Here is a 25,219-nt window from a genome sequence, read left to right as displayed (position 1 = left end):
TTAATCACCGCCTATTCTAATTTATTATTATTTTTTGACCGCACGATACTTAAAAAAATAACTTATTGCAAAAGCTATTCAAAATCTACCAATAAAAGTTTAGCTTAAAAACCGAAGTATCATTAAAAAAAACAAAAATGTGTAGTGTCACTTATTTTTGGGACATGTATAGTAGATTAGTATTTATCAATTTCCTATATATATTTTTTAATTTAAATAATGACTTTACCAACTGGCTGTAATAACCCTTGTTCAAAATGTTTAACTTAGCAACAGGGTTGCCAACTTAATTTCAATATCGCAGCTTACTTTATTTGAAACGACATTCACAAGAGTATGCAACACAAGCGTAGCGAGTGGTGTAATTCATTTAAGAATTGAAATTATTAGAGGGGAGTAGAATACACAATTTTTTCCACTATTGGGAAAAGTACGAAAATTATTAATATTTTTGAGAGGTATTGAGTATTGTTTATACGCACTCTGAGAACAATAAAAAAACTGGGTCAACTCTTTTATTTATTAATATCGGTTAGAATATTAGAAAATGGTCCCTTATCTTAATAACATACACAATGTCAGACATACACACATGTACAAATGTTCAGAACCCAATGTGACTGTGCTATTAAAAATATTTTATCACAAGATAATGCTTATATCCAAAAACAACAACAAAACCAATAAAGAAAAAAAAACAAAGAGCAGCATTAAATGGTACCATAGCTCTTAAAAACAAAAACGCATATTTGGTTTATAATGCAGGCAAAATGGAATGTTAATTAGTAGTATTTTAGACAGGTCGCTGCACCCTTAATACTTGAATTTGGTTGCAGTAGAGGTAGTTATAGGCCAACCTGTGCCCGCCCGAATTTGGAATGTAACAGCCAATGAAATAAATACAAACACAACAAAAAAAAAAACCCTAACCTACGGCCAATCTATGAGCTAAAAATTTGTTAACTGATGGGGACGGCACACGCTGCCTCCAGTTGCTGTTTGCGGTGGTGGTACATGTGTACGCGTAGACAGCTTCTGTTTCGCATAACCTTACCACACACTCTACAGTCTAAGTCGCTGGGGCTGTCCTCGTGTTTGTCTCGGATGTGCACCTTCAGATTATAACGATTGACGAACTTGCGATAACAGTACGGGCAGTAAACGTATACTTTCTGCTCCGGCGAGTATTTCTCATCTGAAACCAAGCAAAATAGAATGAAAATATTAACAGAAGACTGTATATTACCTTACAGCGCGGTATTTACAAAACCCCAGCACACCAACAACCAAAGACACTAAAGCTATTTTCTGCTTCAAGTTTTTATCTCAAGATAATGAAACATCTTTTGCGAGATATCGACTTGAAATTGAGGCCATTCGATTTGATTTTTTTATGAAAAACGCATAACTATTAAGTTTATTCTTAATTAATCCTAATTAATTACTTTGTATCAAGGAATACTGACAAGACGTTTTTTTCCAAAATACACGGTGGCCCAATGAAAACGAGCCACCCCGAATATCTCAGAAACTAAAATTATTTTGCTAAAACGTCAAAACGGGTCAATTTTGTTTCCGATGGGGACATTTTTTGACGTAATTTTTAAAGCACTCCCCCTAGTGACCCCCTACCCTCCACGCACCCCAACTTTAAAAATTTAAATGGCACTACCCCACTTGTGGCACATCAAATGAAAGCTATTTTAACAAGATTTTCATAACTTTTCACCAAAATTGAATCAGACCATCCATTTATGAGATACAGAGTGTTCTAATAAAAACAAACCACCCTAATTTTGTTTTTAAGAGACATTTTTTGACGCAATTTTAAAAGCACCCCCACTAACCCTTTAACCTCTATGCCACTTAATTCTAAAATGTCAAATAGCACTAACACACTAAGTGATACACAAAATAAAAACACTTTTTAATTGCTTTTGAAAAGCTTTTTTCCAAAATGAAATGATTTTTATACATTCATAAAATATCGGCCAAAAAAATAATCTTTCAACAGTCACTATGTTCAGATGAACTGTTTTTAGGTACATCACCCATTAAAGAAACAAAAAGTTTGTCACAACTCCAATAATAATTATTACAACATTAGTAAGTTTCTTGTAATTTATTTTAATAGTTTTTATTAGAAGTAATTACTAATTAGAAACATTACCTTTTGCGGATATCTTATGAATAATTAATCCCATTCAACTTTAGAATAAGGATTCAAACAATATTTTGAGTGAGTCGGTGTCATTTAAGGTGGAGGAAGTTAAAGTGTTAATGGAGGTGCATTTAAAATTGCGTTAAAAAAATGTCCATTTTAAAAACAAAATTAACCTGTTTTGGGTTTTTTTCTAGGGTGTTCGTTTTTTTAGAACATCCTGTATCTCATGAATGAATTGTCTGATTCAATTTTGGTAAAAACTTTTTAAAAGCTTGTTAAAATAGCTTTCATTTGATGTGCCATAAGTGGGGTTAATTTTTAAAGTTGGGATGCGTGGAGGTGAGGGGGTTACTGGAAGTACTTTAAAAATGACGTTAAAAAATGTCCGCCTTGGAAACAAAATTGACCTGTTTCGGCGTTTTTGCAAAATCTTTTTAGTTTCTGAGATATTCGGGGTGGCTCGTTTACATTGGGTCACCCTGTATATACCACCGAAATCTTTTAACGTTTTTTCAAGACACTTGTACAATTTTCAGTTTTCTTTGTAAACTTCTGTGCCACTAGGAAACACAATTTAGGAAACTTAAAACTCAAAAATAGACTTCTTTAAAAAAATTATTTACTTTAAAACAATCAATAATTGGAATGTGAAGTGAATGTCGCGAATTTTGTGGTATTTTAAAAATAAGTTGTATAATTTTTGGAAAAAAACCGAAAATGTGGGCAAAAACCAAACCAAAAACTTTGGATAACCAATTTATTACTGACATGAAATACAAGGCACTTACACTATATAAAACGAAATTTAATATAAATCACCATAACAGTTATATAATAACAATAGAAAAAATTAAATAACTATGTTTTGTGTCACTACAGTAGTATTAAATAGTCTTTTTCTGGTAGTTGAAAATACAAAATAAACCTGACTAGCAATAATAAAAGAAAATGTCATGTTCTTAGGTCGAAACTGATTAAATAAAAATACAAATTCTAAACCTAACACTTCAAAACAAGTGACGGCCCTAAAACCTATCTAATTAACATCAAAACAATTCAAGCCTTCACCTCGACCTTCGGATTAACTTCGCTCATTTTAGGAAAATGAAACTTGGCGATGTGTTTTCGCAAACTTTCGGTATTTTTATACAATTGCGAACAAATGACACAAACGAACGGTCCCGCATCCTCTCCATGGATGTTTTTTTCATGTGTCCGTAGATGATCTCTTCTTGAGAATTTTTTGTAGCATTTCTCGCACTGATACGTATGTCTGTTGACGCATTTCGTTTCCGGTTTCCCTAAATTCAACAAAATTAATTGCAAATCGGCTGCGGTGTGCACAACATGCGACTATTCTTACTTCGGACAGTCCGAGTTTTGCGACCAGAAAGTTGTTAGATAGGCAAATTAAAACACAATTGTTAGTGGTGGAAGTTTATTTGGAAACTATGATACAGGAGGAGTCATGATGATATGCCAAGATGAGCCCTGATTTTTAATTCATAACGAGGCACTTTTACTTAATAAAAATCTTTTCTATTTTCCTCAATTTATTCTTATAATCACGCATCTTATTTGAATCACCGTATACACAAAATGTGTTAAACTGTAAAATTAAAAAAATAAATAACTCAATGTGTAATTAAATATTTACCCTGTATAAAAAATACTCTAAAGTTGTGAGTGAAATTGTCAAAAATCAAACCCCACCTCTTATAAATGAATCAAAAACATTTCTCTTCAACAAATTTCATAAGCAATATAAAATATCACAATTCAACAATTATTGTCTGATTTTTCAGTACAGTTTATCACATTTCTCGAGTTGTTTAATTCTGTGTCTATCCGACTTCAATTGTCTATGAATGGTAATGAGATGTGTCGTTAGACTATTTGCTGTTTTAAATAGTTTATGGCATAAATCACAGGGCAATTGTTGTGTTGGAAAATGAACATCGATCATGTGTCTTCTTATACTGCTTTTTCGCATCACTTTTCCACAAGTGAGACAAGTGGCTGTAAAAATTTGCATCAAAAGACTTGATAGGTATTAGTAATTGTTACACAAACATCCTACTTACCATGCAAGTAAAACAAACAACAAAACGCAAATAAAATTACAAAAAAATAACACAAAAAACACAAACTGAAAAATAAAACGTCTGCAATGACGACCGAAAATTAATTTTTATTACAAATATTACAAGAAATGAATCAGCAATATTTCGACGTCATTTTCGCAGACTGCATAAAACCGGTTTCAACACAATCGTACAATTTCAAGCGTAAATAAATAATAATTAAAATACGAAGCGACTACATGCTAAAAAACATCACACGGACTCACCTTGATCGCTTAAGTTTCCTTCAGTGTTAGGAACACTTGTAAAATTATTTTCTAAAATCTGTTTCAAGTTATCTTTGGCTTCGTCCAGTTCAGTTGCAGTTTTTTCAGACTTGAGGGTAGAATCAGCAAAGTCGTTTTCGTCATTTTGGGTCGTATTGCTTTCAGTTTCCATTTTTATCGTCTTAGGCAATGACTCGGATTTGGCTCGTTTATTACTTAAATTTTGGATCGACGATTTGGCTTGACGTTTGATATTTGGGGGCGGCGTAGGAACTCTAGAGGTTGCATAGGGCGGTAACTCCACGTCTGAGTCTATCAGGTGGTTGAATTGAGACAAGTCGGTGTCGTCGTCGTTATCGGCGATCGACTCCGATTTGTCGTCTTTGCGGGACGATGTCTCACTCTAAAATAAAAAACAAACTGTTGAAACGCGAACGAGCGAAGCGAGGCAAAGACCAAAAATGTCTTATCAATCAATCAATTAAGGTTAGAAAGGTGCTCTCTTTGATTAATGTTTTTTTTTTTGTTATTAATAATAAACTGGTCAAATCGGTTATTCATTTCTACAAAAGTTATACAGGCTGTCCGAAAAGTGTCCCGGAAATGATACTGTGTCATCGGGCGGTGCCCTAAACAACAAGAAAAATGTTAAAAAAATCTATTTATAAAAATTTCGAAGTTATGAGAGTTTAAATTTTGAATTTTGACTCTATTTATTTCTGTTGGAAAAATAATTTTCCAAGTTTTTTTTGCTACCCTCTATTAGAAAAGGAAACAAAGAAGCTATATCCTAAATTGTAACTCTGTTTAATGTTATTTGTAGCTTTTATTGACAAAATTTTTGTACCTTTACTAAGTAATTTAAAAAAAAAACATATACAAAATTATCAGTACTATTAAATAGTCATAAAAAGTGTCAAATGTCAAAAAATAAATGTTAAAAGTTTTTGACAGATAGAATTTTTTAAACATTTTTTCAGTATTCTGGAAGACTACCCAATTACTCCCTTTCAAGGAGGTGCGCGACTTTCCGGCCACCCTGTATTTCGATGTAATAACACATTATTTAATTAGTATAATACAACCCAGATGATAAATGAATTATTAGCCCGAGGACTCAGCACAGAGCGCGAAAGCGTTCCACCGAGGTCGCTAATAAAACTTTCTCATTTATAGTATATTACTATCAAGATGGAACATATGTCATTAATGATGTTTCCACGGTAGATTATACAGTATGTCCCCGGATTGAGTTTACAAGAGGATATTTTTTTATCTTTAATTTTACGCCGAAACTCCAAAGAAAAAACATTTTTTGCTACATCTGAAACGAACAAATCTGTAATTAAAACCATTATTCTAATTCAGTGAAAAGAAAAGTTAATTTTTCTCTTGATTTTGGACTTAGGATAATTTTTTCTGCTTTTTATGTCCTGTCACATTGGCGGTTTTATTTATTTGACAACTATATGTCATTTTCACAATTAATGTATTAGTTAAATAATTATAGTTCTTGTTATAAATGACTGTTTTTTCCTTAAAGCTGTTTCTTTGAGTTGCTATTTATTAAAATTATATTTTTTACTTACATTTTTGTTATTTAACTTGCGTAAACTTATTTGTCAAAGTGACATCATTGTCACAAGTACAAAGTACAAGTTTCTCGTTTCAGGTAAAGCAAAAAATGTTTTTTCCTTTGCATTTTTTATGTAAAATCCAAGATAATTTTTTTTTCTTATAAACTCAATCCGGGGACATATTGTATACTATTTAATTCGCTATCATTTCGTTTAAATAATAAAATATCTGTTTTTATGTCCAAGTTGATGCATTGACGTAGTTGCAATGTAAACTAATTGTGTTTTTAATGGTTTTGTAACCACAGTAATCCCATATAAATTACTTTCCGACCAAGGGATGCAATGACATATTTCCCGATCTCCAATAGGTTAAAAAACCTAATTTCAATGTTTGATAAGTATTTATGCCAAAATCAGTGATAATTTAGATTAAAACAAATCGTATTTTAAATAAGAATCAAGTTTTTTATGAATGTCAAAATGACAAATTCTAAGCTGTCAAAATGGATTCTACAGGGTGTCTTCTTAGTATTGTAAAAAATTGCAACCACATATTCTACATCGAAAAATAACATTAATTTGTCAAATAAACGATAGTCCAACAAAGCTTCGTTAGGAATATACAAAGTGATAAAGTTTCAGGATAAAAATTAAAATTCACTAGTTCTTCTGAAACCACACTGGATATTTTTTTCTTTTTCTTAATATTATTTTTCGATGTAGAATATATGGTTGCAATTTTTCGCAATATTAAAAAAACACCCTGTAGGGACATCAAATGTGAAATGGCCTTTAGTAACTATCAATGATTGTGATGATGTTTGACGTTTTGGAGCTTTTAAAAAGTCAAATTTTACGTTAAAGCCTACTTTACAGTGAATTTTCAGAAAATGTCAAATTTTGTTGTCCCATTTTTTGTTCGGTATAGTACTTAGAACAGGACCATTTTATTTTTTCAACGCAATTCAACAAGTGATAAATCTCTGGTTAAAAAATAGTTTTAACATTTCAAACACGTATTCAATTTTTTAAATAATAATAAAAATGATGACAAAAGTTGTAAAAATATCACTAATCGAAACAAATTCAAGGAAATGACAAATGAACACAGTAGATAACATTTTTATCAACATTATCACACAAACCACATAAAAGTAGATCATAAAACCGGAAAATTTAATTGGTAATGTTGTAAAACTGACTCACGATAAAAAAAAATACTAGCAAAAAAATTTACAACACATTAATTTTTTTGTAGTTTAATGACGGTATTGGGGCTTGAAAGTTCTAAAAAAACATTTTTTTTGTGTGATAGTGGCAACCCTGGTGATGATTAATGTCACCAGACATCTAGATAAATTTTTTTGCAAAACATTGAAAATTTTGATTTTGGCAACCCTGGTAGGGTCGATGATTAATAACATCAGACAACTAGATTCAAGACAATTTTTGCAAAACGCTGAATATTTTGATAGTCGCATAATTGAAAACATGTTTTGTCTGCGACACAGTAAACAAATTTATCGTTTGGAAAATTCCCAGTCTTACCGAGTCATCTCCCGTCAATCCCTTGACTTGGAGTAGTTCCGCCGTGCGCAGAAACGTGGCCAAATTCTCCCTGAGAACATTCACTTCCCCCATGTACATGAACTCCAGGATGTCCTTCATGTTATCATGAGCAACGTCCTTGAGGATAACAATGGGGTGTTTGCACGGATTAACTTTAAACATTTGCTTGAAATAGGGACTACATATCGAGAGGACGACTTTATGCGCTTGAAAAAAATGCCCTTCCACAGCCAACGTAACATCGACCATTTCCGAGGACTCCAGCAATTCGTGGAAGCCCGCAGTGAGGTTAGAATGAAAATTATTCCAACGCAACGAAAACTGCTCAGTCGTGGCCATTTTGCTAAATAACAACAAAAGGTTAAGTCTCCATAAATAACTCGGGAAAAAATAGGTCGCTTACTCACCCTTTCCTCAAAATTATCACAATGTAAACACGCAAAAAACCGAATTATTACTCAACAAAACCTCGCGTAAAGGCGTAAAACGACGACTTACATAACACGGACCAATTTTCCAAACACAACACTTGTAAAAACACGAGTGCAACCCTAATTATTCATTTCCGGGACCAATCCGGGCATCCGGGATGCGTGATTGACTGGTGACAACTGAAAACAGTGCTACCAACCGGCGCTGAAAACCGCCAATGGCGGGAGGTTTGAAACTGGAGCTTTATTCATTCTTATCAAAACTATACACATACAAATAGAAATATTTATTGGTTCAGTCAATGGATCACTTGGTACTCGAAAAGTCCGAGAAGCTGCCACGAGACATCGAAGAAAATTCACCAGGGCTGAAGACGTCGCGACGCTTTGTTATCACCCGTTTCAGGATATCGGCGACGCCGGTGTTCAGCAACGCGTTTATGCAACTACTGCTTGAAGACTGAGGGGCGGACTTCTGCAGTTGCTGCCTCTCCTGAGACTCCATAGCGTACGAAAATGACCGCTCTCTTTGCACTATCACTTCGTCTTTGACCGAATTCTAGATTAAAAACCACAAAATTAACAAAGTTCTGTTTCACATTTAATAAAAATTTAAAAAAAAAATGGTAGTTATGCAACCAGTTATACATGTGTATCAGACTGATTACATAACCTCACTAGAAGTCCCAATGAAATTTGGACTTACGTGTTGCGAATACGGTGCAGAATAGTACGAGTCGTTCTTCGAGTCGTCAAACTCGTGGTCCGCCCTCTTGAGGGCATTTTGTAGGATTTCAGTGATCCTCTGTGCACACTTGATCGCTTCATTGATCTCATCCACTGTTAACATGACTTGTTCCAGGGACATTTTTTCGGTGAATTCGCGTTGTGTACTGCACGTACTTTTCGCGTCTGAGAGTTCATCACCGGTCCGATCTTCATTCGAGGTACTCAAGTATGGACTTGAGAGATACCGACTCCTCGCACTGTTATAATTCAACCAAAAATTATTCCACTCGCCCACTTTGTTATCGACATCGGAGACTTCGGCCGTGGTGGCGCTCCCAAAGTACTCGCTGTTGACGCTCTCGATCCAACTGAGGTAGCTTGAGCCGGGACTCATGAGGGTTTTCTCCTCCCTGCCGGTCTCGGTGGTGCTGCGGACCGCGTAGTCGGTGCAGTCGGACGATGAGGACTCCATGGAGCTGCACTCGCGGCTCGGGTAGAGGGAGGACGTGGAGAAGGAGCTTTTGGTTTTGTACTCGGATATGGACTCCAAACTAAGCCTAAAGAACTGATTGAAATAACACGAAAAAAATTAATAATTTCATGAAACCTGTAGGTGCTATCCAGCGACTTGCGATACCCCTTCTCCTCCCCATTCAGACTCGCCTCCTTGTCGATCTTCTTCGCCGCCCGTTTCACCGTCCCCGTGCGACTGAACACCGGCGCCGCCGAGCCAAAGAGCGTCAAGTCGGTGAAGTCGTTACTCTCTCGCATCATCAACGCCTGATTCGGCGAACTGTTGGACGATTCTGAGTGCGAATTGGAGTCTTTGGTACTGCCTTCGTGCGACATACTCCACACATTGATTTGGACTTTTGACTATTTATCGCCGTCGGGGGTTCAGTGGTACTAAGGGCGAGGTGTGTGGTCACGCTCCAGGAACTAAGAGTATCCATGCCAACGATTAACCGACGCAAATCTTCACGAATCGCTGGGTATCCATCGCCGTTAAATCAATAGGAGGGTTAATGTGACGAAAATAGGCCGGGCTTGCGACCGAACCTTCAAAACTTGAACGAAATAATCAGCCGGGTCAACATTGGAGTTCAAGTCAAACACAGTTTCAGCTACATAAATTCTGTATTTGATAATATTTCAGTTACACATAACGGGTTAATGAATCGTACGGCCTGAAACCGAGTCTCACAGGTAGTTAGAATTATAGTCATATATCTACAGGTGAGAGATTGAAGTTTATGATAAGAAGGCACCGCTGAAAGAAGACGGGGAATTCAATACAATCGCCTAAATTGTTGAAAACTGAAAAAATCGCGATCGCAATGAACTAAAATAATTCATTCACACTAAATCTGGATGAATTTATTAATCGTATAAATACTATGTACAAACTAAAATCCATTTATTGCTAAAACATGATGGAACATTGCATGATACACAAAACCCTTAAAGAAAATACAAATAATATCAGAAGAGTCATTTCTGTAGGAATAACATGTATCGGTACCTGCGGTTTATATTATTGCCAACTAACAAACCAAAACCACTCGTCCCTTTTTCTAAAAATTGCAGAAACATCTAAAATGTTTAATTTTAGGCAACAACGCTTGTTTTTTTTTTTTAATTTAATCACTATACACGAAACACACACCACAATAATAGTGCGTAGATTCACTTATTTACTTAAATATAAATCAGTCATTTAATCTTAGCTACTCTAGCAGCGCCCTAGTTGAGGAGACTAGACCTACGCTTGGTGCGACAATATGATGATGCGAGTACATTATTGCGAAATACAAAACTGAATTGACTTGAGTGGAACTTTGTATCAGCAAAATATCAATCATTGGCGTCATTTTGTCGACGGACGCTTTCCCAACATTTCCCAACTGGAAAACCGCCCGAAATTGGAGTTTACGAAGCTGATTAGATTGTCACGATAAGCAATGGAAAACACTTTAGACGTTTCGTGCCAATCGGACCAGAACTTCCGACAAATCAAAAATAAGGCAACCAATGTGGGAAAACTAACCCTTCTTTGACTATGGTGGTGGGGAAGACGAAAAGTTGAGTCAGAGTTCTGGTCTAGGTGTACTGATGTTAGAAATAAATTGTGACATCAATACCGAAACAAACTACGCATATATACAGGGTGTCCAGCAAAGACAGAGGAACTTTTTTCTTATTTTGATCTAGGGAACCTCCCCCAAAAACGTTTCAACGTTTTTCCCGCACACCCTGTATATCGTCCAACCAACAACTGTAACCAATTCAACCGACAACCTACCAATCCCAACTACTTACATGTCTAAAGTGAAAATATCCTCATATGTTCTAACAAATAACAAATTAGGTACAAATATACGCGCGATTCAACAACACTCAAGATCGTTCACGGATGCGTATTGAAGCAGCTAATATAGTCTTCTAGGCGTTGGACTCTTTGAGATCTTGTAGTCGGGCCAGCTGATGGGGCTCAAGTTCGTCGGGGATGCTAGCCCTGCCGCCGACCACCTGTTTGGGTTCGCTGACCACATGACTCACCGAATTTTCGGCGGTGCTAGGCCCCGTCGTCTCACCATCGCTGCCCGTGCTACTACTGACGACAAACGGCGTCGAATCGCCGTCGGGTTCGGCCGCCACCGGTGTCTCCTCCTCGTCCTCTTCAGGTATGGGGGCGGTTTCCTCGCGATGGTTGACAGGTGGGTCTTCAGGGGGTGGAAATGGGTGTTCGGGTTCTTCCATCATGGGCGTGGCGGCGGTTATTACGATTTGGGCCACGCCGAGGCCTAAATCGTCCTGTTGTGGGTCGGATTCAGGACCGGCTTGATCATCCTAACCAAGTAAAATAAAGTGAAAAATTGAAAAACCCAAAATGGTTTAAGACAAATTACCTCACCAACGATTTCGACGCTCGGAACGTCGATCGCTGCATGAAAAGGTAATAAAAATGTGAGATTGGGGAGATTATTAGGGATTCCCAATAATTTTCTACTTACTCGGAATTTGTCCTTGAAATTGACTTCCGTATTGTTGGTGTTGGTTGCGGGACATCTCCATGGAGAAGCTTCCCTCGGGAGAGGCTGAACCAGCTTTGGTTTTAAGAGCCGATGGTGGTTCTTGGGGGTGTTCCACAGACGGTGTTGGTTGTGTGATAACCACCTGAGAAATTAACAATTAAATTTATTTTTTTCGGTAAAGGAGTCTTACTTCAGCTGCTACTAAAAAATTGGGGACATCAGGTGGTGTGAAAACGGGTGGTGCAGACTGGGGTGGTGTTTCGTCCCACTGATTCGTCAATGGTTCTCCGAATTCGTCGCATTCTTCCACCACCAATGAAGGAAAGTTTCCGATTCGACCTTCCAGTTCTCCCTTCCACCATCCATCATCGACACTATGTGCACATTTACTCAAAACTTTGATTATTTGACCCTCTTCGAAAGTGAGTTCTTCGCCACCTTCGCCGTCATAATCGTAGAGGGCAATGCAGTAGGATGCTGCAGGTGGGTCTGGGACGGTGGCTTGCTGAAAATGGGTTTAAAATATAATTAATTAATTTTTTTAAATTTCTTACCAGTGAAATGACTGAGACTTGTTCTGGCGACTGATTTGTCGTCTCTGACGGTGCTTGCACTTCCTCCTCGTTATCTACGGTGTAGTCTACCGATGAAAATGATATTTGATTGACTAGTCCTGGCGTCGTCGCCGTCTGTTCTCGCTCCACGTCCAGGTAATTATGTGGTACGTATCCTTCCTCGCCTTTGTAATTGCGCGCTCGTAACCACCCATCACCATCACCTTCACCTACCACTTCCAGTTGTTCGTTTTCGACGATCGTCAACTCGTCCGGGTTTTGTGCCTGTCAAAGAGATGCAATTTGTTTGATGTTTCAGATGCAATCGATACTACAAAATGGAAAAATTTATTTTGAAAAAAAATATCCACTAGTTCAGCGTTTCCCAAACTGTGGTTCGCCGAAAAAAATGCTGATTAGTTGATTATGCATAATGAATTATGCAGTTTATTGAGTGTAATAAAGTCTATTCAAAATAAATAACCTGATCTTTTATTAATCCATTTATAAAAAAATAAAATTTATGGCACAAGCGAAATCTTTCAGACCGTAATTAAGACCTAAATCAACGAATCTTTTATTTGTTTCAGAAAAATAATCCGTCGTCGATTTGAAAGAGTTTCTAGTTCAAAAATATGCTACCTGTCCAGAAATATCTGTACTGAAACGACGATTTTTTGCCTTGTTTTGGCAAAAACTTAATTTAAGTGAGTTCCAAACGCAATAACGTAAAAAATCCCTCAAAAAACGGCCAAAACAGCATTATTAACTTAAATTAAGGTGTTTTTCAATTGTTTCAACAAAAATTTGTCGATTTTAAAGAATTTCTGACTGAATCAGAGCGTAATTAAGATCTAAATTAACATTTTTTTTTTATTATTTCAGGAAAATCCGTCGATTTAGAAACGTTTTTGTACAAAACAGAGCGTAATTAAGACCTAAATCAACAATTTTTGACTTGTTTCAGCAAAATCTGTCGATTTAAAAAAGTTTCTGACTGAAACACTGTGCAATTAAGACCTAAATCAACACTTTTTTTACTTGTTTCAGCAAAATCCGTTGATTTAAAAGAGTTTCTGACTGAAACAGCGATTTTTTTACTTGTCTCAGCAAAATTTGTCGTTTAAAAAGTTTCTAAAGTTCATAAACATGCCAACCGCTCAGAAATGGCTAAAATAGCATCGTTCAGAACGAAAACGACAAATTTTTGGCAAAAGCTGTTAATTTAAATGTTTTAACCGCAATAACGTGAAAAATCCTTCAAAAAAAGTATCAAAACAGCGTAATTAAGACTTAAATTGATAAAATCTGTCAATTTGAAAAACAAATTCTGACTTAAACAGAGTGTAATTAAGACCTAAATCAACGAATTTTTATAATTGGTTCAAAAAAATTCGTCGATTTAAAAAAGTGAAACAGCGTAATTAAAAATTTAATTTAATATAAAAATCGACTATTTTTATTTGTTTCAGCAGAATTCGTCGATTTAAAAGAGTTTTCGACTGAAAAACAGCGTAATAAAGACCTAAATCAAAGATTTTTTATTTGTTTCGGCAAAGTCTATCGATTTAAAAGAATTTAATAATTATATAAGACCTAAATCGACTATATTTTAAATTGTATCAGCAAAATCCATCAATTCAAAACAACTTCTGACTGAAACACAGCGTAATGAATCCCATAAATCCCAAATCAACAATTTTTTTAAATTTGTTTCAACAAGAAACAGTTGATTTAAAAGAGTTTTTGACTGAAACAGCGTCCTAAATAAACAAATTTTCCACTTGTTTCAGCAAAATCCGTCGGTTTAAAAAAGTTTTTGTCTGAAACAGAGCGCAAAGAAGGCCTAAGTGAACGGTTTTTTTAAATTGTTTCAACAACATCCGTCGATTTAAAAAACATTTTGACTGAAACAAAGCGTAATTAAAACCTAAATTAACATTTTCTTTTTACTTTTTCCAGCATAATCCGTCATTTTCTGACTGAAACAGCGTAAATAAAATCCGAATCAACGATTTTTTGTTGTTTTAGCAAAATGTGTCAAATTAAAAAGTTTCTGACTGAAACAGCGTAATTAAGACATAAATCAACAAGTTTCTTCATAGATTTAAAACAGTTTCTGACAGAAACAGAGCGTAATTAAGACCTAAATCAACAATTTTTTACTTGTTTCGGCAAAGACCATCGATTTAAAAGAATTTATGACTGAAACAGAGCGTAATTAAGATTCAAATTGACTATATTTTAAATAGTTTCAGCAAAATCCATCGATTCAAAAGAGTTTCTGACTGAAACACAGCCTAATGAAGCCAGTAAATCCTAAATCAACGATTTTTTAATTTGTTTCAACAAAAAACGGTCGATTTAAAAAAGTTTTTGTCTGAAACAGAGCACACTGAAGGCCTAAATCAACGGTTTTTTAATTTGTTTCAACAAAATTCGTCGATTTAAAAAACATTTTTACTGAAACAAAGCGTAATTAAAACCTAAATCAACATTTTTTTTACTTTTCCAGCAGAATCCGTCATTTTAAAAGAGTTTCTGCTGACTGAAACAGCCTAATTAAAATCCCTATCACCGATTTTTTTATCGATTTAAAACAGAGCGTAATTAAGACCTAAATCAACAATCTTTTTACCTGTTTCAACAAAATCCGTCGATTTAAAAAGTTTCTGACTGAATCACAGCGTAATTAAGACCTAAATCAACGATTTTTTACTAATTTCAGCAAAATCTGTCGATTTGAAAATTCAAAAACATGCCAACCGCTCTGAAACAGCTGAAATAGCATCGCTCAGAACTGAAACGACGACTTTTTGCCTTGTTAGTCAGTTTAAGTAAGTTTCAAACTTAATAACGTAAAAAATCTCCCAAAAAAATAGTTACAATAGCGTAATTAAGACTGAAATTAAAGTGTTTTTTACTTATTTCAGCTCTACTCGTTATATTATGTAAGTTTCTAACACAAAAACAGAGCAGTTTGCTCGGAAATGATTGAAACGACTATTTTTTGGTTTGTTCGTTAATTTTAGTAAAAATTTAACTTAAGAACAATGTAAATTTTAAAATAATATACGTACTGTGTAAGAATAGAGTGCCGTACACTTGAGCAAGGGGATAGAAGGGGTCGACTCTCGGCGAATCTCGCTTTCTGTTTCTGTCTCCCCCGTACCCCAATCGATTTGAGTGGGGTCGTCCCATCCGGCAGTCAACTGTTCAATCCTCTGTCTCTCTTGTTCGAGCATTGCTAAACCCAAAAAATTTTTAGAAACACAATTTGAAGATAAAATATATTTAAAGCGAAGCGCAAAAAAACTCGACACTGTGTCGTTTTGTTTCAACCCCCCCCGTGATAATGTGTGCGACACAGTGTGCAAAAACGAGTTCGTTGCCTACCCCACTCACCGTCGACCTCTGCATTTTCAAATTGGTCGTGTTGACTTCCTTCACTGTCTATATCTTGTTGTTTGTCGGCTTGGGGGGCGGCGGTCTCGCCCTCGGCGAAGTCGCTGTCATAGAACGAGTCCGAGCTGGGGTGGTCCTAATTAAAAAAATGTAGAAAAAAAAAATTTAACGTTTTTTTTTTCTCACCGATAATGAGCTTGTCGATCGTTGAATATCCTGGACGTTGAGCGACTCGGCCTCCTGCAGCCACTCGTCGACGTTGACGCCGCCCTCGCGAAGTGCCTCTATCCGAGCTTCCGCTTTGGATTTCGCCGTTTCCGCTTTTCGAATATTCTGTTTCATCTCTTCGATTTTCGTTTCGAGATCGGGGCCGTTCTGGTCGTTGGGATCCACCTGCATAAACGACCTCATTTGTGCTAAAGCTCTGTTTACGCAATGTGTCGCTCAGATGATGGACGATGTGAAAATTGAGACGAATTTTTATTTTTTTTTTGGATTCGCTCCAATAATTTGCTGGAGTGACCTTTTGGCAACGTAATGTGAACGCATCTCTGCTCCAGGAATGAATAACACGACACGAATTGCAATTTATTGATTAAATTCGTAGAGAGCGCAAACATTTCTAATATGCATTTCAAAGCATTTGAAAAATTCTCAGGAGAATCTGGAATTTCGATGTGTTTGATAATTTACCAAAGCTTGTTTAGACCACAACAAAGTAATTAAGTTAATACATGTCAGTGAGAGGGATCGCAATAATTGATATAAAAATAATGAGAATATCAAGAAAAACATTTTTTTCTTATCATTTGGGTCATATCTCGTGAAGCTACTGTTTTTCCACAAATCATTTGTTACCATTAGAAATTAATTAGTCAAAGATAAGATAATCCCACTTTATCTTATCACAGGGGGAGTACCGGTTACATGATATTTAATTTGTTTAGCACATTTTTGATTAAAAAATACTTACAGTGTTTACTTACGTCAAGTGTGACTATACAAGGTGAATAAAAATTATTTTTTAAATCATTTACCTTCAGAAAATAATAATTAATAAAAATTAAAGTGCTATAAAAAAATTAGTTTTGTGATTTTTTTCTGAAAATGACACCTGATGAAAACTGAATAAAATGTAGAACTTAAAAACCAAAGAAAATTTTGAAAAAATGTATTCTTGATATCGTCAGATTTTTATCACACTAACATTCATCAATTAGTTTTTTCAAAAAATATTTAATTTAGGCAAAAAACGTTTGGTTCCATACTCTATTCATCCTGTACGTTGTCTGTTGTTAAGAGTTGGTGAAATAATTTTTTAAGTAATTTTTTACTGCACTAATTACAAATAAATTTTCTTAGCAAGCAAAATTTAAAAGTTTTAAACCAAAAGATTTAAAACTTTTAAATTTGAAAGCAATTAATATCAAAACAACATTTGAAATGTCTTTTGTCACCTTATTAATTTTGAAAATAAATATTTTGATTTTAGATCTCCTGGCACCTAACATCATGTATTTAGAATCTTTTTCTTCTATTAAATTTATTTTTATTCCGTAATTGTGTAAAATTACTGTTGAAAACGTCTGAGATTTTTTTCAGTCTTCTATTTAATTCGAAATTTTAAACTTGCAACTTATACTGAGAGATGATTTTTCCTAAATTATAGCTAAATTTACCAAAAAAGAAAATTTAAGTGTAATTTTCGATTAGTTTCTATTGCACACGTGTCAATTTTTTATAAAATTTATAAATACAATCAATCCGGAAATCACACGACAATAATAGATTTTTGTCACAAACATTAATATACAGGGTGTATCAAAACTTGTGCCCCAGAGAAAAATTTCGAGTAACATAAGATACCAGGAACATGAAAAAAATGTTTAAAATATTCTAACTGTCAAAAATTTTGACATTTATTTTTTACCATTTGACATTTTTTATGTCTATTTAATGTTACTGATGATATTTTATATGTTTGTTATAATTATTTAGTAAAGTTACAAAAATTTTGTCAAATAACATTTCTAATAGCCTGTAGTAAAAAAATTGAAAAATTATTTTTCCAACAGAAATAAATAGTCAAAATAAAAAAAATTAAACTCTCATAACTTTGAAATTTTTATAGATAGATTTTTTAAAATATTTTTTTCTTGTTCCTGGTATCTTATCTTACATGGTATTTTTCTCTGGGGCGCACCCTGTATAATCACCCAATACATTACGTGTTAAAATTATGCAGATTTTTAATGCAGCTATCTAGTAATTAACAAATTTGATTTTTTTAAGAATTATTAAAATCAACTCAAAGCCAAGAAAACAAATATTATCTCAAAATACGGATTTTTGAATAATTCCTAAAATTTAATTTTATTTACTGAAGAATCTCTAAATAGAACATTGGGCGTTAATGAGTGAAGTTAAGTCATTTCATGTACGATTGTTTGGAAATAAACAATGCATTCTATTTTAACGGTATTTTTTCCATCAACATGCCGTACCAAATTCATTAGTTTTCGTTTTAACTCAATGTGAGTTTTTCAAGCGGAAAATTCATTCTGTGCAATTACAGATAAGAAAATTATATCTCGCAGACGCAATAACAACTCGGCACATTTAAGCCTCTTAATTATAATTCCAGTGAAATAGAGAGACTTTTGAAGGTGTTCCATTTCGTTTCGTTGGTTCTAAGCTAAATTTTTTTAATTCTTTTAAATCCAAAAACTGCTCAATTTTTCAATGTTTAACGTCCTCGCTGCACCTCGGGCTTTAAAATTTCTGCGATTTCCTACCTTTTGTCCTGACTCTCTGAGCGCGCTGTAAATCTGCAACTTCCTCGTGCTCTCCCTGATGACATTATTCTCCCTCGCTATCCTCGTGGCCCATCTCCTCGCCTCTTTGCTCAAGGTGGCGGCGGCCGAGTCATGCTCCGCCGTGATTGTTTCAATGGGGTCGTTATCGCACGGTTCAAAGGGGTACTGTATGTGTTGTTTGAGAACAGGATAGTACAAATAACAGCACTGAATGTTGTAATCTCTTGTTAGTTGTTTGGCTTGATCTCTGATAATCGTAAAGGAATTTTGCATCGCCGAACAGGTGAGAAGTTCAGTACGACCCATTAGAAAGAGATATTCGGCGACTTTTTCATAGACGTTGCTTTCCATCGTCGACATACATTGTTGCAAATCGACGACGAAATAGCGAGTTTGATGGGCGTTCGCCGCCGCCAGGCACAGAAGGTAGTCGTTGCGGGCGCCCGTCGATTTCTCGTCGAGTTGGTCGCGTTTTGTCGAGTATTTTGCACTGTTTTTCTGCAACGAGGTGATGGAGGTGAAGAAACCGCCCTTCTTCTTCTTAAGTCTAAAAAAAAAAATGTTAGTTTTGGAAATAGCCCAGTCAAATTAGACAAAAATAGGGCGATCGCTGGAAAAAAATCCTAGAGTTGGAATTTTTTTAAACGCTTTTTTTATTCTTGGGTAAATATATATCAAAAGTCCTCGAAGGTGGGGGGCGAGCTCGAGGAGGGGGAGGGAGCTAAAGGTGTTTATTTTTTGTTTTTTTGCTTATATCTTGGAAACCATTACTCCTAACGGTTTTGGCCTGCTTATCAAAATTAAAGCCTACAAAAATGGTCCTTAGCATTTTTGTTGTAGGACTAACTGTAAGCGAGTTTAGGGCTGACAAAAAACATCACTTAAAAAAATGTGCTTTATCCGCATTTAAAACAGAATTAATCTTGTGATTTGAAAAAAAATGGAAGCAAATTGAATTTATTGGGTGCAACACTTCATTAGAGAGTCTATAAAGTCTTCCGAGTCGTCCTCACATGCTGCAAATTCGTCTTCAACTTAAACATTGAAAACTGTTGAAAACATTGAACTTGTTCAGTACAATATTAATAAATAGATGATTTAATCTCGATGATTTAAATAAAGTTTACAGTAAATTGAATGTATTGGATCCAACAGTTTATTAGAAGGTGCCACGAGGGTCTATCAAGCCTTCCGAGTCATCCTTATATGCTGAACTAGCATTTGCAGCATTTCTGATATAAAATGGGAAAAAGCCCGTTTACAAAACCATTCCATAGGCTTAGGTACTCTATAAAGCTAGATAATTACCTATGTTATGTATAGGATTCAGTTATAATAGTCTCGTTCTGCGCATGGGCTATGTTTATGGATAAATATTTAATGTTGAGTGCACTTCTGCACTCTCAAAATTTGAAATTTCATGTTTCTAATTTTGTTTTTAAGCGTTTAAACTTTACTTTATTTTATTAAAATTTGAAAAGTGCACTTCTACACTCTCTAAGGATTATATTTTCTAAATTTAATGTTTTTATATCCCTTTAAATGTGTACACCGTTTTATTCTCTTAAAAAACTAATTTTCGAAAAATCTGATTTTAGTGCCCCTTTACACCTCTAAAGAATTTTATGTTTATATCTTTGTTTAAACATTTACACCCCATTTAACCCCCTTACAGATTGATTCTCTCTTTCATCCAATTTTTTTTATATCTCCGTTTAAATGTTTACACCCGAGTCACCTTTCAGGCAGACCAGCTTAGTTGGGAAACGTTCTACACATATAAATACTTACCATATGCTAATGAAATGTGTTTCAAAGGATTTTTAATGCAATTTTATGTAGACTCCAAACTTTTGAAGCCTACGCTTAGTCCTACGACAAAAATGAATAGGACCATTTTTGTAGGAAATTTTGATGCAGAAAAAGACTTCCACAGAAAATTCTGCATAAATTACATAAACGATGAGTTTGTATTTATAGACCCTCGTGACTCCCCCTTCCTTTAATGAAATATTGGACACAATAAATTCAATTTACTGACAGTTTTTTTTTTAAATTACAAGACAAATTCTGTTTAAAATGCAGATAAAGCACATTTTTTTAAATGATGTTTTTTGTCTGCCCTCGCTTACGGTTAGTCCTACAACAAAAATGCAAAGGACCATTTTTGTAGGAAATTTTATAAGCTTTAATTTTGATAAGAAGATAAAAACCTATAGGAGTGATAATTTCCGAGATATAAGCAAAAAACCAAAAAAAAGACACCTTTAACCCCCTCCCCCTCTTCGAGATCGCCCTACCACCTTCAGGGACTTTTGATATATGTCTACCCAAGTGTAAAGAAAGCGTTTAAAAAAAAATCCAACTCTCTTGGATTTTTTTCCACCGATTTGTCTATTTGACTAGGCTAAAACTGAAATGTTTGCTTACTTTTCTTCGATGTCTCTCGCCTTGTCTCTGACCCCATGAGCGCTGTGTTCCTCATCGAAATACATTTTTTTCGTCTTGTCCACTTCTTGTACACACCCTTGCAATTCCTTCTGTACGATAGCTAACTGGTCCAAACACTGCAAAAAACTCGAGTTATTACTACAAAAACCGAAATTCCTCTCACTTTTTTCGCCGCTTGTAGCTTATGCACCCTTAAAATTTTCGCGTCGTCTGCTATCTGCTGTTGAAAAACCTCGACGGCTGCTAGTCTGGCCCGTGCCAGTTTTTCGTTTTCTTCTAAAACTGTTCGCCAAACGTTCCACATGTTCCTGCAAGAAAAAGATCGATTCGAATTTTTCAGCTCTTTTCCGGTTAAATGGACGTGTAATTTGCAAACCTCCGCCCTTCAAGTTTGCGTAATTAAACGAAGTTCGGCTTTAAAAATTGCGGTAGTTTCCAAGTTCGGCAGTTTAAAGGGGAAGTACGGAAGAAATTACTTCTCGAGAAATTCGTGTGAGAAAATTTTACATAGAGATTTCTTCAAATATCACCCATAAAAAAATAAAAGCCGATAAGGAACTCTTAACCGAGTCACCTTCAACATACACGACTCACCCCATTAGCTGACTCTTAATAAATCAAAAAACTTTCAAACAATACGTTACAATCTTCCACGATTTACGAGAATTTAGAATAGTTCCGAATCAAATTTATGGTTCACTGCACTCAAAGTCGAGGTACATAGAGTTCAAAGGGTCGGCTCTCCAAGGAGTCTTTTTCGATTTATTTAAATAAAAAATAATGAACTCGAGGAAAATGAAAAATGTGTGTGGAGTAGTGTTACAGAAATTTTGAGAGAGAGAAAATAAACGTAGTTGCGAGTGTATAAAACTCATTTTGGCAGGTTTGACAACCTATTTTTTTTTCATTTTGAATGTTGTCATTTGTTTCAGCCACTTTATTTCTATGTTTGTTGTAGGTGCTTTTAATACGTCCTTTTGTTTTTCATGTAAACATAGAAAATGTATTTTATTAATTTTTCCTAAAAAATATAAAAACATAAACGTTAGAACACATGAAAACTTATAAACGTGAAAACAGATAGGTACCGGGTGACTATAAATGATTGTGATTTTTTACCTCAAGTTGGTGTCAAATTTAAAATTTTAGTTTGACAACCTTGACTATCAAATTTAAACGTCAAACTTCTATCGGCAATTGTCATTCATTTGCGGCGACTGCGATTAAGACTTAGAAGGATTACTAATAAGTCAGTGTTACCAATAGATTTTTTTGTCACAAACATTAATGACTATTAATGCTATTGTTGGGTGACTCCCAGTATCCCCGGATTGGGTTTACAAAAGGAAAAAAAAATATCTTTGATTTTACGTCAAAACTGCAAGGAAAAACATTTTTTGCTTCACCTGAAACGAGCAAATCTATATCCTGACCGAAAAGAAAAGTTCCTTTTTCTTTTGATTTTGAACTTATAATTATTTTTTTGTGCGTTTTAAATTCCATCACATAGGCGGTTTTACTTTTTTGACAACGATGTCACTTTGACAAATAAGTTTATGTAAGTTAAATAACAAAAATGTTTGTAAAAAACGTAATTTTAATAAACGGCAACTGAAAAAAAAACAGCTTTAAGATAAAAAATACACAGTCATTTTTAACAACAACCAACATTATTTAATTAATTAATTAATTGTCAAAATGACATCGTTGTCAAAAAAATAAAACCACCAATGTGATGAGATTTAAACAGCAGAGAAAAATTATTATAAGTCCAAAATTAAAAGAAAAATTAGCTTTTCTTCCTACTGAATCAGAATTTCCTTTGCAATTTTGGCATAATATCGCAGATAATTTTTTATTCCTCTTGTAAACCCAATCCGCGGACATACTGTATATGAAACCATCAATTTACATTCGAAATATGAATTATTAAAAAAAAAAAAGAATAATTGCCAACTTTTGCTTTATTTTATTTTAACAATGACCACTATAAAAATTAAAGGAATTATACCGTAGGTATAGAAAATACTCCAATAACTTAAAATAAAAATTGCCACATTTTGGCAATTTTGAGCAAAATCATGATTTGCGCTATCATTTTTTTTTTACTGAGGGTAGCGATTTTGGAAATATTATTAAATATTATTATATTAAAAAAATCAAATAAAATTCAAAACACTTAAAACACCAAAAATTATATTTCATTGCCTGTTTTTACACCATTTAATTGCGTAACAAAATTAAGTAAAACTCGTGTTAAAACCACTTTTATTAATTAGTGGATTAAAAAACTTTTCTCAAGTCCAAATGTGCGGTTTTCACAGCTTCTTTAAAGAAGATTAACACTCGCGTATATGAGTAATATCTAGAAGAAATAAATGGAAAATTCTTAACAGCTTCTTCAATAATCGTGAACCAGTTTTATGCGAGTATCATAAATTTTGTGGAAGAAATTTACGAATCTATACCTTAATTCATTAGAAAATGTGCTTCAATATCAATATGTTAATTAAAAATAAACGCCATGTTAAAAAAACGACTTAAAAATTGACACAATAGTTATTTGCGTATCAAGGCACTAAACTCTTATTTTTGCCGAGGCGATAGCCGAGTTTACAATTGACAGTTTGCTTCAAATAATCCAGTGTTGTCAGATTTCACTTTTAAATAATAACCAAGAAAATTATTTACAGAATGAAAAACTTATATTTATAAACCGACGCACATTAGCAATAGGATTATGTCTTTATCTCATGTTTACATTAAGACAATGATTTGACAACACTGTTATTAATATTCGCAACCCGCAACCCGGAAATTTGAAGAATAATGACACTTTTTGGTAACGATTTTTGTATGACACTTTAGTGACGATTTCAGAAAAAAAATTACAATTCTAGTTTAATTAGAAAGAAGTGTTTTAGAGATGCGAATAAAACTTGACATAACTACGTAATAAGTTTATTCTCAAACTCGAATTCCAACATTATTTAAGTGAAAAATTAATAAAATCAATGTAAAACATGACTTCTTGAGTACCTAATTTTGGGTGATTTCGCAAAAATGTGTGTAATGACCTCCACTCACCATTTCTCTTCGCTGCCTTCGATTTTGATATCAGGAATATTAGGTGCTTTCTTGTTGAGGAACTGCGAGGTCAGCTTAAGCAAGTCCTGTAAGAATCACACAATCAATAATCCAATTGTGATAATCCCTTGAAAATCGTACTTCGGAGTGAGTTTTCTCTAGAGCGGATTTCCTGATTGTAAAGTTCCTAATGTCCTCAAGCAGGTCGCACTCGTGCTGGTTCTTAAGCGCGAGTTTGTTGATCTGCTCCGTGTGGAGGTTTTTGAGGAATTTGGCGTAATTACCCTGAAATTTGACAAGTGTGCGTTTGTTGGTGGTGGTGGTGTGGTGATGCCCACCTTTCTCGGCGGCGGCTGCATGATCTCCTCGGAGAAATATCGCCTCGCATTCACTCCACACACACAACCGCTCCCGACACTTCCGACTCGACGACGTCTATTGATTATGCCACCCACTGACCGACAGAGCTGGCGGCGGCGCCGTTCAAACAACCTCCTACGACGTTAAACATCGCAGATCGAAATGCTTAGTATTGGAGGCGATCAACCAGTTTTAATTCACACGATGTGATAACGTTTAATCGAGTGGATCTTGACACTTGTGACAGATAGCGAGATAATTTCAATTTGCCACGACTTTGAGCGGAGTTCGATTTTTTGAGTCGAACAAAACAGACATTTTTTGTGAAATCGTCCCTAAAGCAAACGAAATGTTCCGTAAAGTAACTCAAAAGAGTAGTAGTATAAAGGCCCCTTCAGCACACAACACTTTTTAATGTAAAACACCCTGATTTTCAAGGGTAAACTGAAAAGCAGTGGGCTCCTTCAGCACACAGCACTTTTTAAGGTAAAACACCCCGATTTTCAGTGGTAAACAGAAAAGCAGAAAAAATCGTGAAATCACTTCCCATTTTAAAGGCATATTTTAAAATTAACATTTTTAAGGTAAAATAACCCGATTTTCAAGGTAATCTAAAAAAAAAGTAAAAAATATCAAGCAAAATAACCCGATTTTCAAGGTAATCTAAAAAAAGTAAAAATATTAAGCA

The 25,219-nt window shown here is 34.7% G+C and overlaps 2 protein-coding genes and 1 long non-coding RNA gene across 8 annotated transcripts; 1 reads left to right on the top strand and 2 right to left on the bottom strand.

The window, feature by feature from the left end:
• Window positions 1–506: 506 nt before the first annotated feature.
• On the bottom strand, window positions 507–8,262 carry LOC123006901 (broad-complex core protein-like). 4 transcript variants are annotated; one of them, XR_006412837.1, is made up of 5 exons: window positions 8,071–8,262; window positions 7,643–8,006; window positions 4,515–4,917; window positions 3,822–4,183; window positions 3,472–3,773 (listed from the first exon to the last, which is right to left on the bottom strand). XR_006412837.1 is itself a non-coding variant. In XM_044401824.1 (4 exons), exons 2-4 carry the CDS (start codon window positions 8,000–8,002, stop codon window positions 960–962), a joined length of 999 nt encoding a protein of 332 aa, XP_044257759.1. In that variant the 5' UTR covers window positions 8,003–8,006; window positions 8,071–8,260; the 3' UTR covers window positions 507–959. The 4 variants fall into 4 exon arrangements, 3 of the variants coding, with proteins under 3 accessions (XP_044257759.1, XP_044257749.1, XP_044257767.1); XM_044401824.1 differs by lacking the exons at window positions 3,472–3,773; window positions 3,822–4,183 and adding an exon at window positions 507–1,195 and having other exon boundaries at window positions 8,071–8,260; XM_044401814.1 differs by lacking the exons at window positions 3,472–3,773; window positions 3,822–4,183 and adding an exon at window positions 2,908–3,465 and having other exon boundaries at window positions 8,071–8,256.
• On the top strand, window positions 7,373–12,883 carry LOC123006927. The gene is made up of 4 exons (XR_006412842.1): window positions 7,373–11,779; window positions 12,040–12,341; window positions 12,416–12,579; window positions 12,732–12,883. It is a non-coding gene; the product is annotated as an uncharacterized LOC123006927 (long non-coding RNA).
• Window positions 10,224–24,772, bottom strand: LOC123006885 (protein nervous wreck). 3 transcript variants are annotated; one of them, XM_044401793.1, is made up of 14 exons: window positions 24,510–24,772; window positions 24,313–24,456; window positions 24,172–24,257; window positions 21,248–21,392; window positions 21,064–21,200; window positions 18,613–19,180; window positions 16,004–16,210; window positions 15,809–15,953; window positions 15,493–15,659; window positions 12,413–12,697; window positions 12,049–12,363; window positions 11,838–12,000; window positions 11,733–11,767; window positions 10,224–11,673 (listed from the first exon to the last, which is right to left on the bottom strand). In XM_044401793.1, the coding sequence occupies exons 1-14, from the start codon at window positions 24,528–24,530 to the stop codon at window positions 11,266–11,268; spliced, it is 2,826 nt and encodes a 941-aa protein (XP_044257728.1). In that variant the 5' UTR covers window positions 24,531–24,772; the 3' UTR covers window positions 10,224–11,265. The 3 variants fall into 3 exon arrangements, with proteins under 3 accessions (XP_044257728.1, XP_044257731.1, XP_044257737.1); XM_044401796.1 differs by having other exon boundaries at window positions 15,818–15,953; window positions 24,510–24,771; XM_044401802.1 differs by lacking the exon at window positions 11,733–11,767 and having other exon boundaries at window positions 11,533–11,673; window positions 24,510–24,771.
• Window positions 24,773–25,219: the final 447 nt, after the last annotated feature.

Source organism: Tribolium madens, unplaced genomic scaffold (genome assembly GCF_015345945.1).
Source record: "Tribolium madens isolate multiple individuals breed KSU strain unplaced genomic scaffold, Tmad_KSU_1.1 Scaffold_11;HRSCAF=98;Tcas5.2_LG3b, whole genome shotgun sequence".
Lineage (NCBI taxonomy): Eukaryota > Metazoa > Arthropoda > Insecta > Coleoptera > Tenebrionidae > Tribolium > Tribolium madens.
Note: the sequence above shows the minus strand (reverse complement) of the source record. Positions and strands in the feature narration are given on the sequence as shown.

Bases quoted from the DNA above. Each gene is read 5' to 3' on its own strand.
- LOC123006901 (XM_044401814.1), bottom strand. From the start codon at position 8,002: ATGGCCACGACTGAGCAGTTTTCGTTGCGTTGGAATAATTTTCATTCT. The intron at 4,918-7,642 runs GTAAGACTGGGA...TTTTTATTTTAG, and splicing joins GATTGACGGGAGATGACTCG to AGTGAGACATCGTCCCGCAA. The intron at 3,466-4,514 runs GTGAGTCCGTGT...TGTTGAATTTAG, and splicing joins AGGAAACTTAAGCGATCAAG to GGAAACCGGAAACGAAATGC.
- LOC123006885 (XM_044401793.1), bottom strand. From the start codon at position 24,530: ATGCAGCCGCCGCCGAGAAAG. The intron at 21,201-21,247 runs GTGAGAGGAATT...AGTTTTTTGCAG, and splicing joins AGCTACAAGCGGCGAAAAAA to TGTTTGGACCAGTTAGCTAT. The intron at 16,211-18,612 runs GTAGGAAATCGC...TCGTTTATGCAG, and splicing joins TCAGAGAGTCAGGACAAAAG to GTGGATCCCAACGACCAGAA.